The 14,734-nt window shown below is 37.4% G+C and overlaps 1 protein-coding gene across 1 annotated transcript in view; it reads right to left on the reverse strand.

Moving 5' to 3' along the window:
* RhoGEF3 (Rho guanine nucleotide exchange factor 3) overlaps positions 1–14,734 on the reverse strand; it is a 96,231-nt gene that overhangs the window by 25,299 nt on the left and 56,198 nt on the right. The window contains exons 12-16 of the mRNA XM_066400890.1: positions 13,791–13,896; positions 11,407–11,507; positions 8,949–9,031; positions 4,105–4,321; positions 916–1,018 (exon numbers count right to left, since the gene is read on the reverse strand). Coding sequence (XP_066256987.1) covers positions 916–1,018; positions 4,105–4,321; positions 8,949–9,031; positions 11,407–11,507; positions 13,791–13,896 — 610 coding nt within the window. The remainder of the gene's footprint in view (positions 1–915; positions 1,019–4,104; positions 4,322–8,948; positions 9,032–11,406; positions 11,508–13,790; positions 13,897–14,734) is intronic.

The following is a 14,734-nucleotide window of genomic DNA, read 5'->3' on the forward strand; positions in this document are numbered from 1 at the left end:
AAGCGATTTTAATTGAACTTCTTTGAAGGTGTCTAGAGCCAGAAAGTACGATTTTCGGATGTTTATTGGTGAAGTCAATTAAATCGACCTATTTTTACTTAAGGAACATGGACGTATCTTTTTATTCACCAACACATAGGGACAATTTTCGAAACACTTTTTGTTAACAAAGATATGGATTGATCTGTATTAAACTACAGTATTTTACCTCAAAAATGTTTTTTAGTAGCCACAACTCAGTTGCGCTTTTCATTCCATTCAAATTCTTTATTAAAGAGAATAAGAAAATAAGGGATTAGGGGTTAAATGCATTATGCAACATCCACCATTTTGTCCAGTAACATGTAAGTTCCATTTAGGCCCTTTCAACAATTTACCGCCCGATCACTAACCACTTTTGACGCAATATGAAAGCACAGGAATAATTATTTACAATAAGCAAGATGAGAGTAAATGGGAAAATATTACTTATAAAAAATCATCTTACCAAGCTAGTCTAGCGGCCGTCTATTGAAAATCATACACAAAAAATTAGTGATTTCAGGTACATTGTAAAATTTAAAACAAAAGGCAAAATTAAACCTTCACAAAACGTTTGTATAAAATCGACATAAGCAATGTGAATCAAGTGCAATATTCCATCTAAAAAGCCCTTTGGTACTGCTGCAAATTATTAATTAAAATTCACCGAATAGTGATGATCGTCTCTAATTAGATTCCATGAGTTAACCAGGATATGATAATAAAGTTTTCGGTAACGAACGTGTTGCAGTTTCTTGCGATAGTTTAATGAGCTTTCTAGGAACTTCGAAATGTTCCCTTAAGTATCAGTGCGCAGTAACAAAGGACACTTTCAGGATTATAAGTAGATGGCAAGTGCCATCGAGAAATAAGGGACAAAAGACGTGGTCTTACCTCGATTTGAATGCCGCTATCCCCGCTGTTGCATTTTGCATTCCTCGTCGCTTTGTCTAGTTTTTTGTGTGCCTTATTAGAGTGCCAAACTAGCGGACCAAACCTGGAACACAGGACAGTATTATCATTAATAAACAGAATTACGCAAAGAAAAAGCCTTTGCGCATACTTATTGTGGAGGAATATTTTAGTTTAAACCTAAAAAGTTCTCAACACGATGACAAATTGCAGAAAACCGTTATTTCCTGTTTACATTTAATTTTTCAGAAATTCAACATTAAGCTCTTGATAAAAACGAATTATTTCGTTCGAAAATTTAGGTAAGTTTGTTTTAAATTTTCCAAAACTAACTTTACTAGCTTGAACTAACCGTAAATTAAAGAGCGACAGCTGCAGAACCACCTGGTTAGGAACCTAATGGCAGACCTGACCTTAGCAAGTTTAACGCCCTGAGCGAAATTTTTGACCACCATCCCTCTTCTCCAAGAAAAACCGAGGAGTAGGAAAGTCCGGTACTGCCTAATGGAATAACTCCCTAGATAACTAAAGTAAACTGTTCGGAAACTTTTTAACCGAATGAGTGTAAAAGACGAATGGAAACCATGCCGCACGACTTTAATAGAATATAACATAATCCTGTAAACTGTTCTGCGATGACTTCATCATATATGCCAAGCATGCGGGACACTTGGTGTAAGAGGGGCAGTACTGGAATAACTGTCCAGGGCTTGGCACTAACGAAACTAGAATCGCCTATCCTAATTCAGCAGCACTGAGTTCTTTAAATTTAAGTTAAATTAAAATCTCAGGTGGTCTCACTAATCGCTACAAAGAAATTCCGTATTAGCTCTTCCTCGCCTGCATTTTGCATCTTCAATTGCAGCGGTAAGACATAAAGCATGATTTTCACCAACGCCACGTTAATGAGGTTTTTGCGTCCTAAGTTCTCTGGTATGTCGCCCATTGTGGTTCTTCATTTCTTCTGCATCAACGAAAGATTTACTCTATTTCTGAACGTCATCATCAGCGTGTAGGAAATCTCCTTCATTGTATAAGAAAGAGATGTCTTCTTATAATTTCCCCCGCACATCGAATCAGATATATTTTATTAAATCATCGTTAAACGAAATTACCTAAGGAAAACGCCTTTGCGCATAAAAGCTGCAGCTTACTATCAGCAAAAAAAAGTTTAGACGTAAACTAGCTTCTGGAAGTTGCTGGTTTCGGGCGGCATAATCACTAAATCAGCAGTTTTATCCCCACAGGTAATGCCGAGCTTTTGTAACCATGCCGGAGCTTATTAGAATGATGGCCTTGTTTAAAAAGTTTTAGGTACAGCCCCCATTGCCGCCCAAATTAATCTTTTAGGTAAACGACGGGAGACTTGAACTAGGTCGGCGGTGGTGTATTCAAATGGGGCTTAAAAGCCAGTTTACTATAGCCCCCAGCACCTGCACGTTTATTCTCGAATAGTCGGGCCATGGTACAATTGACGTCACTTGGGCTCTATGCCAAGCAGTTACATTAAGGCCAGTTTACACCCCAATGTTTTAACAGGAATTTCCTTTGTGATTTGATAAATGAAGTGCGCCTATACAGGGGGACTCGGAGCTATAGGATCAAACTTCTAGGGAGTATTCAGTACAACAATCGAAGACATTTGAGTATAAAAACCGACGTCCGGAAATGTCTCCCCAAGGCCTATGGCCCTATGGTGCTTTAAGACAGTTACGTGCAAAAATGTGTTTTATCAAATTTTAGTACGTTTTAATTTAGTTTGTTTGTACAAAGTGACAGCCTTGAATTTGAATGCATTTGTTATGGTACATGGTTTTTGCGGACTTGGCTAAAATTTTGATAATACTTTTGAATGACTTTAAATGCCGCAGTAAATCGCGCAATCAGGTCTTGCTCTGTTCATGGGCAAAACCTGATTGCACGATTTTCATGAACCAGAGGCTACACGTCCTCATAGAAAGAAATCTAAAGGTGTTAAATCGGGTGACCTAAGGGGTCATGAAACTGGACTAGTTTTTCCAATCCAATGTTGTTTGAATTGACGATCCAAATACTAATGGACTTGAACAGAAAAGTGTGTAAGCGCCCGATCATATTGCAGCTATATTTGCTCTTGAACGTTTAATGAGACATTTTCAAGACATTTTGGCGGGTCGTCTTGTAGAAAAGGTCTGAACTAAAACTCTATAAAATACATTTTTACACATAACTGTCTTAAAGCGTCGTAACGCTGTAGCGTCTTAGGGAAATATTTCCACAAATGGGTTCTTACATTTAAATATTTTCTATTGTTGCACTGGATAATCCTTAGAAGTTTGATCCCATAGTTTTAATTCACCCTGAGAGAGAGATATTTATATATAAACCATTTTCTTAACTATCTGTAAAATTCTAGAAGTAAAAACTGCTTCATGCTTCTTAAGGGTTCTTTAAAATACAAACATTTTACGACATGAAGGCCGCATTAAAGAATGGGAACGCTAAAGAGTTAAACATAGAGCCAATAAATTACACTGCGGTTGGATAACAGTGAATTTCATATTCAGTTTCGTATTCAGTATTAATGTAGCGTGTTATGGTGGGACTGTTTTACGTCTCTTACTCCATAAGCTGACCGTAAGTTCTTACTATTGTTACGTTTTAAAACGTAAAAATTACAACTCAAGTCATTTCTTTCAGTTTTGTTCTTTTAGTTTTAATTTCTCATCAAATAATTTTCTTAATTTTCAACAATTTTCTCATATGAATGACGTGAAATCGTTTCTAACCGAATTTCATGGTAATTTGAAATTGTGCTGAGACCGTTTCAGGCGCAATCTCTGCGAAGCAGCTTAAAATTCAATCCGAATAATTATTCTTTCACTGTGACGTCGGGATTGCATGCAAGTTTGAGGTTCAACCCGAGTTTCCTTTCATCTAGAAAATTCTTTGGGACGAATGTTTCATTTCAAATTATTTTATCTAAAGAGCTTAATAATTTCAAATTTAAACTGAACTTCCTGCCAACTTCCTCATTAGAGGGATTGCCATAATCGATTCATCCACCTCGTGGTGAAGAAATTTCCCATCATTAAATTGGAGATGGTTCTATCAAATAAGTTGGAAAGACTCTCTTACATATCGTTCAGAAGAACAGTACGCTATTCACACTAACTGAAATAGAATCCTTACCGGTATTTCTGATTGCACTCCCTAAGAGAGTCCTTGTCAACATTGTAACGTTCTCCAGAAGAGGTTCCTGTATGTTGTGGAGAGGATTCTTCCTCTGAAGGCACCGTTTCTGAGGCAGTATCATCAGATGCGCAACTGTCTTTACTCAGCTTACGATGAGTAAAGTGCAGTGATATGGTTTTACGGAACTTTTGTAGAACACTCTCGTTACTGGTGGCTGTAAAGTAAAAGTTACAGTTATCACTCATAAATTTTATCCAGTTTTGGATACAAAGAATAACCTTCCATTGAAAACTGACTAGAGGCAAAATTGCAAACATATCTTAATTGAATGCAAACAAAGGGGAGAAGAGTGGATAGTGGAAAAAGAGAACGTTTGTTCTACCCTCAGTTTTAACCCCGGTTGTAGTACGCGGCTTACAAAAGAATAATTCTGACAAGAAAAATAGTTTTCAGGTAAGATAAAGAACCTTTGGGTTTAAAACGGGTGAGGAGAATAAGGGTGCTTTTTTCGCAAATGTGAAAAACGTTTTTTATGTATTATTTGTAAAATGGGCTATTATAGATAATATTTGTCTTGTTAAGGGCCATTAGATCGATGTTCAGACAACTTTACCTGGCAGATAATTTCCGCGAAACCGACCCACAATATATCTTTATTTTGATGTTCCTCCCCATTTAAGTGTCCCTTTCTAAAGTTGCCAAGACTTTGATCTATTGGACCTAAGGACCTTCAACCACGGGCAGACTGTGAAATCGACTAACAAACACCAGAAATTGCAGTTGGTTCAAATAAATAATATATCTTTTAATGACCAACGCAAATCTTTATGCAATTAGCTTATGGAAATTAACTGCCTGTTAAGTTTGCCAGCATCTTAATTGTCTGATGCTTAAAGGAATAATATCGAATTTGTTTTGAAATTTCTTGAAACTTTGTGAAATACCAAATTCTGGTGTATAAACAAGTAGTATAAATGCGACTGTTACAAAATGTTCATACCAATGCAAATGAAGGGAAATAACATCGGTAAAAAGTGCCCCATTACCATTTCCTTTATCCACGTCTAGTGCCACATAAGACCGAAAACGTCTCAAACTTAAAGGAGCATAATTCTCATTCTTCTCCTTCCTTTTAAACTTAAACATGTCACCACTATCACAATTTCATTTAGTGATACTCACAATTAAAAAGTAAACTGAACACTCACAAGAGACAGCGTTAACAAAATTGAATGTATTTCGTGGGCAACATTTGCATTAAAACGTAACACAAAACTCACATTAACGTCCTTAGAAAATTGCAACGTAAGAAACATAAGGCACGTGGAGCACAATTTGGGTTTAAAATTTCTAATAAACGAATGTCATAAGCGAAAACGAGACTCATAATTTGTTATTGCACTACCATGTAAAGGTCGGATCGTTCGTATCGGCCAAGGACTGAACACGGCTATCCTTCAACAGGGCCATAGGGCCACAGGTAGTACCAAATTTATGTACCTGAATCGTCATAGGCGTAGAACTTTCGGTTTTTGCGGTAGCGATTAAAGAATCACCGACTCGCCCCAAAAACAGAACATTTCTACCGAGTTTGAAAGTCACGGTTGGATTGATAACAAGCAATGCGTTATAATTATACAGTATGTTTATGCTGTTTTGTGGCAGGACTTAAGAATTTTTTTTAACACCGAAAATGCAAGGCAATTTCTTTCTTTGGACATTTGGTCCAAATGACGCCCTATTGGTAACAAAATTTCCATTTTTATTAACGGTTTTCAAATCGGATTCACCATAAAGGAGAATTCGGGGTGGACGTTACTAGGCATAGGTGATGCCAGAAGTTCAATTTAATCTCAAAATATGTTCCCTCTTCGAACAGAAATTGCCGCCTCTTATATTTTTTCTATTCCAAGAGGTATAACATTAATACAATTCGACATAGGACTGTCGATAAAAGAAAAAGTGGAGACGTCTAACGCCTGTGTTTCTACCCCATGGGGACTTTTTTGCAACAGAAAATATGTTCTGGGTCATTTAGTGTGACTAAACCATGAACACTCCTCTGGCTACGAACGGACAGTGGTCACTGACACTGCCACGTGGAGAGACTTGAAACCAAATTTATCTAAGATTCTAATTTGGACTAATGTGAAGTTCCTGAAGAGATTGACTCAATGATGAAAGATGACTCGAAGAACTGAGTGAAAAAAGTACCTACCTACTCCGAAATTTATTCTATTTCTGGTGTGATGTAATACGTGTGTGTGGATGGAATTCTAATTGCGACAGCGTTTCCTATAAGGGATAGTTGAAGGTGAGCCGGAGTTGAAAAGAAAAGCGGACATCAACGTCCTGATAGTCTCAAATGCGCAAAAATCTCAAGTTCTGAGGACATCTCCAATATGGAAACCGAGGAGAATTTTTCCATGCTCTCATATTTCCATTAAATCAATTTTCTTTGTGAAATTGGAACACTTTTCATTCGTATGGTGAGAGAAGAACCCTGCAGAGAAATAGACATATAGTAAAGTTTCCTCTTCGATGCTATAATAGTCAATTTTAGTCTCCCACTGCATTGAACTTTCTATGAAGTCTATAAGTGGTTTCTACGTATTTTCCTTTGCATAATTTGGCAACTATCAGATGCTCTAAAATTTAGTTATGAGTTGCTAACAAAGTAAATAAAGAGAAATCTCGTGGAATATTTTTGTTAGTCTTACTTTCACGAGCTCCCAAACAATTCGTTTTAAGGGTCTGAAATTTAATAAAATATTGCGTGTCAGGAATATTAATTTACGACAATTTTCAGGGGATTTTAATGAGTTTTGGAATGCTATATTGTCTTTTATGAGGTTGGAAGTTTACGAGCTTGTCTGCGAGGAACAGTGTCGTTCATATCACTAATAACACACATGGGTGTTCGGAATTTTTAGCACACGCCTGTGTTAGCATTTGATTTTACGATCACTATCTCCGTGTGTTATATTTTCTTTTGTAGCAGGTTGCGGCAAAAGTCATATATTATTGTACGATCTTTTTCCGTCATCCATTATTTCTTTAAGGAAGGTGTTTACGTCGCGAGCCGCAAACCTTTCGAATATAATATAAAACTACTCTTTGTCCACGGCGAATGCTCGTTACCAACAACAAGAATGAAGCGTAAATTAAAATGACTTAACGGTTAAACTGAACTTTGTCTGTTTCGGTTATGGTTGACAGAAAGCGAATTCAGGTAGTGTTATCCGCATCTGTTTAACATGTTATACAACCTCATAACAGAGCAAAAATAACCAGAACAAAAGCCGACCATATTGCCGCAATAATGCGCACTGGCGTGGACGCCTATATTTGCCATGTGTCAATCGTAACGCGAACCACATTCCCCAAGAAAAAGGCTCCTAGTCGCGGCTGCGTAATTCAGCAAACGCGATGGCCACCGCCCTCTGACACCGCAATGTTGTGGGCTATAATCGGCGAGAGAGTTGTCATGGAAACACATGTAACTTAAATGGCCACCGAGAGTAATGACATTACATCCCGCAAATCCCTCATTATTCCCTGTATCCCTGTATTGTTCTCCATCTCTTGTAGTGTTCAATGATTAAATCTTCAATAACCTTGGAGCGTCGTCTTAATTTGGTCACTGTTCAACCATTCTCGGGCAACAAGACCTTCAACGCAAAGATTTCCCGTGCAGGTTCATGCTTTTGTGATCCCATCTGTTACCTATTTTCTTGACAAATCGATGAACGTAGATGATAATAAATATAATTATTCGCTATGTCTCTTATTAGTACCCTTGTTTTCTTACGTGGACACACATCGAATACAGAGCGTCTGCCCTCTTGAGCTTCTAAAACTTTGAACAGACTTACTTCACAATTAACGTTATAAAGACCGAAAACTGGGGCATTTTTAATTTATTTTCTCTTTTCACCAGTAACTTGACGTTAAGGGGTTTTAAATTAAAATCCTTGTAAACATTATTCAAGTTAAGTGTGGATGCGGCGCCATTTTTAAGTAAAAAGCGAGCGTCTGCTTAAATTACATAGACGAAAGAACGGAAAATTACAAAATAAACGTTTTCAAGTTTTAAACTAGTGTTTTATATTTCCGTTTTATTAATAAATTTAGCACTCGCTCATCGGGGCTTTCTGGAAGAAATTTGAACAAATTTACTTTCTCCCGTGAAAAGCTTGCAAGCTGAAAGATTATCCAACCAGTTTGTTGCACGAAGGAATTTAGCTTAATGACTGATAATCTGTTTTGTTTCACTTTGCATGATTATACGTTTAATTATATTTAATGAATAAATTTTAGCTTGATTGAATTTTTATTTAGAAGTTTTCTCATTTCTGACGAGAACAATTTAAAAACTCCTGAAAAATCGCATTTTTCGTTTTGCATTTAAATTAGCTTTGATTAATTCGCATGGAAGGAACAAGCCCCAAAAACCCGAAAAAGTTTCAATTTCAGTACTTTAACTCTTGTTACATATGTCTTGGGTCGATTCTAAGGCATTTATGTTCAAAGTTTCGCAATATTGATTTTAAAGAAACGGGATGGGATGAGTTGAAGAGGTAACTTAGGCAAACTTTCCTAACCATGTCCTAATAAAGTTTAGTTCCAGGTGTGTTTTAAACTGAACTGAAGTAAAATCTTAATTTTAATTAAATGCAAGGCAAACAATGTTTCGGGAAGTAATGAGTAATCTTCGCATTGGACAAGATAAAATCCAAAGTTGGAAAGCGATTGAATTCATATATTTATTTGTAATTAACGCGGAGCACAGTTATTTGATTAATTTGAATAGGGAATTTTGTAAAGAAAATCAATCTTACCTGAAGGTGTAATTTCGTTGTGGTGCTCGGATGGAGATGTAGTGAGCGACTCGTCGCTATTTTCTTCAGTTTCATGCCAGTTTCTGGAACATTAAAGAAAAAAGCCGTTAAATTGCGTAAGACCTGGGTACGAAGATGCAAGTCGCTAATACTCGATTAATCACAGGTTAGTATATAGGTTAACAGCACTGTTTAAGTCTTATTCTTTACACGATTCCCATGATGTTCTAAGAAGCTCGATTTCTGTAGAAATTTCGATTCTAAAAAAATCAAGCGAATTTAGATTATATTATATTAAAAGCAGCCCTATTTACTTTGCAATATTAAAATAACATAACAGAGACCTTTGGTATGCACATAGGTTGGATTTTATGGAATTTTTATTAAACCAGGAAATGGCAACGCCTTCCTTTTCCCTCACTTCCCTTTTGATTTTATGCCTTCCCATTTCTAAATAGCTACACGATGCAGAAGTGTTCCTTACTGCCGATATTCCTACTGTTTATTGCTTCTATACAGGATGGTCCGGTTTCCGCGTGAGAGCTTTAGGGATCGATAAATAATGGAATAATAATATGAGTTCGCTTTATGAACGAGTTTATGAGAGATATAAAATCATTAGCATACACCAGATAGATTTTTCGTGCCAAAAATATCATAGAATTTAAAAAATAATTGAAATTCAACACATGTATCCAGGGCTGGCCTTAGCAAGTCTGGCGCCCTGGGCGAAATTTTTAATCACCGCCTTCCAACCACCAAGAAAAATCGCCCACCAGTAAAGTCCGCCGTCCTAGGCCGTCGCCCAACTTCGCTTTCCGTTAAGACGATACTGCTTGTATCTCGTCTCCTAATTGTAGAACTAATGTTTATCAACCAAACTTGCCTTATTTTCCTCTATTCGTCTCTGAGGCTCCCGTCATAAAAACCTGAACGCCTGACCACCCTTTACGCCCTTTTGTTCTCTCCATCGTAAAACTAGTTCGGCAATACCCCAGTTCTACCCTAAATTTCCCAATAGAAGTCGTCATAAAAGTTGTTATTACAATCCCCAATTATTCTTAACTGAAATCGAGAATCGAGAGTTGAGGATTTTTTTGAATAAATGCGGAGCGCTTTGTTGGTCAATGTAAGCGAAAAAGAGGAGAAAATCTGACACGAAAAGCGATTGTGAAAATTAAATTATCTTTAAAGTCTTTATTTACCAATGTCAACTCTCTGCTCTTCTCCTTTCCCGATTCTCTGACTCTCCGTTTCCAAATAAATTAGCAATGTGTTTTTGAATGAATCTCTGCTGTTTTATTTTCTCCCATAATTTCCCACTATCTGCTCTCCCCCATAAAACTTCTGGACATACCAAACATGATTAAAACGTTTAAACCAAGTGCTATGTAGTGTGGGACAATGGCAACGTCACGATTGGTGTTTGTTTTTTAAGAGGTATTTACGTCAAACTGAAACAAAAACGCTTCGCCCTTTAGTTGGGCAATATTGTGAGTGACGTAAAATATTTCAGACAAAAGACTGCTTATCCAAGTCTGAATCATCTCCAAGGAAGCGACGTTGCCGGATTGAGTAGGACAGGCCGAAACTTAGGGAATCTTGCATAAAACTTGTACATTTTTGTCAGAAGTGTAGTATCGAGCCTGAACCAATGTGACGAACTTTCTCACGTTGTAGACCATAATGCTTATAAATGACATAGGAACTACTCGCATTATTTATCCATCAGTGTCATGCCTGTCACTCGGGGATTGAGGACAAAGTATTATCCAAAGTATGCAGGCAGTCTTAGCAAAAGAAGGAAAGTGACACCCTTAACGCTTTGTATAAAATGTCTTACTTTCTCTTAAAATGTACTTGAAATGATTTCCGTTAGGTATGTAATATATATTTCCCATTAACTAGAGTATTCTGCACATTATACACGCATTTTTAATACATCCATTACCACTTACTTGAATACAGCGCTTTAAGAAGCAACAAAAACGGCGCAAACACCCACTTTAGTGGACTATAACACAGCCAAACCGTAATGCATGTCCTGGTTCTGTGCTAATTAGGAGAATGTGAGATTTTTATTTCGTTTCCGTGCAAATTAATGCGATTTTCATGTAAAAGAGAGACGCTTCTTTTATCACAAAGAACGCATCAAGTAGGAGAGGTACGTGAAACTTCGCGAATTGTGCTAAAAAGGTCTCTTCCTTAAGGGCTGATTTTTACGACTGGATCGTGATTTTTCCTCTAAGTAAGTTGGTTACGCATTTCAATATTGATTTCCTTTACGCTTGAAGAAAATTAAAATGGCTGTTATTCACGTAAAGGCTGATTTGGCCTCTCTTTTGCGAACCATCATTTCGCCCTCATTTGGATATTCGCCAAAAATAACAATTTCCCTCCCGATTAGGTGAACTTATGAAACATTCAAAAGAAATATGACTAAAAGACGTAGTTTTACCTCGATTCTCGTTGATGTTCTGCCAATTGAGGTGTTGATGTAGCTCTGTTTCTTCTGATGTTGCCTAGTGGAGAACGCCCTCGACGACCCTCATGCAGAGGCTAAAAAAATTTTTTAATTAATAGAAAAGTGCATCTCTGGTGGTATCAATAAATCAAAGAAGAGACAGAAAAGTACATCAAAAACGAAATAGAAGAAGTGATTAAAAATAGCAAATGTATTTCCCTCGAGTGGCGAAAATGGGTAGATTCATGAAACTGGCGAGGCAATGTATCTTACTTGTGTGGATAAGAGCCCTTAACTGTACCTTTTTTGGAATCCTGGAAGGAACTATTATCTTCTCTCGCAATTTTCAGAGCCACTTTACCTAACAAATGCCGAAAGTGACACTACCACACGCTAATTGCAATTGACTGAACGACGCAAGCCGGAATCAGGTCAGCAATTGAATGAGGCAAAGACAGCTTCGCACGTGTGAAGTGCAATATTTCATCCACTAGAGCACGTGCGTTAATAAAAGAAGTAATAAATAATAGTTATACCCTACGCATGTCAGTGTGAAATATCCGGAGAAAGGTCTGACAATGAAATATGCCACTTTAATTTGCGTGCGGCAAAATTTTTATCATACACTTGAGGTAAAGTGCTGTTTTCAGTTTACAAATGCGTGCGGCAAGGCCATTTACCGCGCGCTCGTAGAAAAAAGCGCTCATTTGGTTTAGTAACAATTTCCCCATTTGACAATAATAAGTTGGCTAACTCGATATAAATTTGGGAATAAGTAGGAAAGTTTCTACCTAAAACATCCGGCTTGTAAGAAAAGAAGCCCCCAGGAGAAAACCTGAAACTGCTTTTAGGTGTACATTTATATCTTCTCTGACTGCTGGAAGAGTTTTTGCCCCGTTATCTAATTTAAATCACCCTTCTAACGATTTGCTTGACTGAGGTCGAAGGAAGGTTGGAAATCGTGTTATTGACTCGCAAAATACAAACGCCTACAATAAGGAACCATCGATGGGATTCGGTGAGGGAAGTGAAGAGCTTTCGCACTTTCAAGCCGAATTCCCCCATGTTTCATAGAGAAATATTAACGACCTTATTGACCGTTTTTGTTTTATTCTCATCTTCGGGGTGAAATTTAATTTCTAATTGCGAAGCTCGCAATCAAAACATCCGGCCCTCCAGGCGCAAAATGAACGTTTCGTTTGACTCCAAGAATGTTATTAGATGCTTTGAGTTTTAATTCGAACGGAAAGTAATGGAAAATATTGAAATGTCGGTTTAGAGCGGTCTATAAGATTAAATGCAATTTCATCGGTGTGAAAGACACATTAGTCTCTGTGAAAATAAAAGAAAAGAAGCGGTGATTTTGTGTAATCACAAAAAGTGAGGATTTAATTGAAAAACTGTTCACTCTCTGAACACGTTTTGGATTTCCGTTTAGACCTTCTTCCCCTCGGAAGCAACTGATTTAATATTTAATTAAAATATTAAATTATGCTTTACTAATGGATTTTCAATTCCTCTAATACAAATTTGAACTCGTACCTAAAGTTTTAATTGAATAACAACTTGGTAATTTTAATATTATTAACAAAAAGCCATTCAAACGAATGCATACTATGATAGAGGTTTCCGTCCTCCTCTCTGACCTCATTTCAAACCTTAATCCCCCATTTTAGAGTACTTACAGTCAAGTAGATGACCATTTTTCTCCCAGAAAAACCCTCAAGATAGTCATGCAATATCCCTTACACCTGGGATCCGGAGGGTGCATGCAGTTCACTTTGCACTAGTTATTATCCCGAATTATTGAATGTTTCGAACTTAAATTGCTTGCTCGCACACAAACTCATTTTACTCCGCTATTTGGAATTTACGAGGAAAACCGACACGTAATGCCGCATTTATCTCACTTCCACGAAAAAATATAATTTTATCATCTGATTTTTGCTGCAATTTATTTTTGCACCAAACTGGATTTTTAAGTGCCTCTGACCGTTGCTGTAATGCTTTCTAAGATTTGATAGGGCTTATCTAGAAGTGCAACGATCCTCAAATTATCCATGCCGTTGCTATTGTTAATGACTCACTAGACACGGATGCACATCATTATCATTCGTGAAATTTTTGATCAATCGACGAATACGCGTCCGTATAGACTGATTGTAAAAGCGGAACGTACTGCCTGCGTACTGTCCCATGTATTTAGGCGAGGTACGTGCCAAAAATCTCTAATGGAAAAGGACATTGTTTTAAATGTTAGCCGGCTTACATTATTAGAATACAACATGTGCCTGTTTCAATGCGGGCGCGTTCTAGAATCGTAAAATAGCACGGGGCGCAATTGATTTTATGTTGAGAAGGAAGTTTTTAAAACCTACTGTTACTGGAGCTGTGTGAGCGATTTCCGGCGTGGGGATTTTCCTGACAATGCCCGGAGAAGAGCTGAGGCTCTCGGTTCCCTGGCGCCTCCAAGGAATTTGACCACTGAAACAGAAAAATAACATTAACTTCGTGGGCCTCCTCCGGCAACAGATACCTATTTAAAAAATTCCAAGCAGAGCCCACTTTCGCTTTTCGCTCATAATTTAACTCGTTCTAAATCGTCTTGGTGTTAGTTAGAGGAGTTTCCGAAGTACTATACACGGTTCAAGTGAGACGTTCCCAATCCAATTTCAGTTTTACGAAGTTAACTGCAACTTTGAAGTCTAATTTCCAGGATATTAGCGGTTGCTTTTAAGGGAATTGGAATATCTCCATCGGTTGCTGCTCGAAAAAATTCAATCCTTTGTGAAATGAAACTTTTCACACCTTTTTCTTATCGACAAAGACTTTGCTCAAAGCCCTAAGCAATCATTTACTGAGCTTAACCGCGCTAACGACAACCACCCTTCGGGGTCCTGAAAGGTTGCAAATTTCCATTTCGCACAATACATAGACTTGAACAAACGCTTGATGACTGTATTGTTTTTCTGCTGGTCTGAAACGTCTCGGATTATGGAAATTTAGTTAAAACACATATGTCTGCAATAAGCTGAATAGAGTGTGAAAGCAGTGAACCATGAATCTTTGAAAATCTCTCAGCCGTATTGTTTGAAAACCTAAATTTAGGCACACTCGACCTTTGCCATTATTCTCTGGCACTGGTTTGATGAATTTTTTAAATGTGTCTTCTTTTATTCAGGGAGTTTTATTTCGCAAAAATCTTTAAACAGTTACGCGTTTAGGAAATTGCTTTTGCTACAGTGGGGATGCAAAGAATGGCGAAGTTCTGTAAGTGCTGAATATTCAACTCAGTCCCTCGACATCATTTTTTTAAATTTCG

Source organism: Euwallacea similis, chromosome 21 (assembly GCF_039881205.1).
Source record: "Euwallacea similis isolate ESF13 chromosome 21, ESF131.1, whole genome shotgun sequence".
Lineage (NCBI taxonomy): Eukaryota > Metazoa > Arthropoda > Insecta > Coleoptera > Curculionidae > Euwallacea > Euwallacea similis.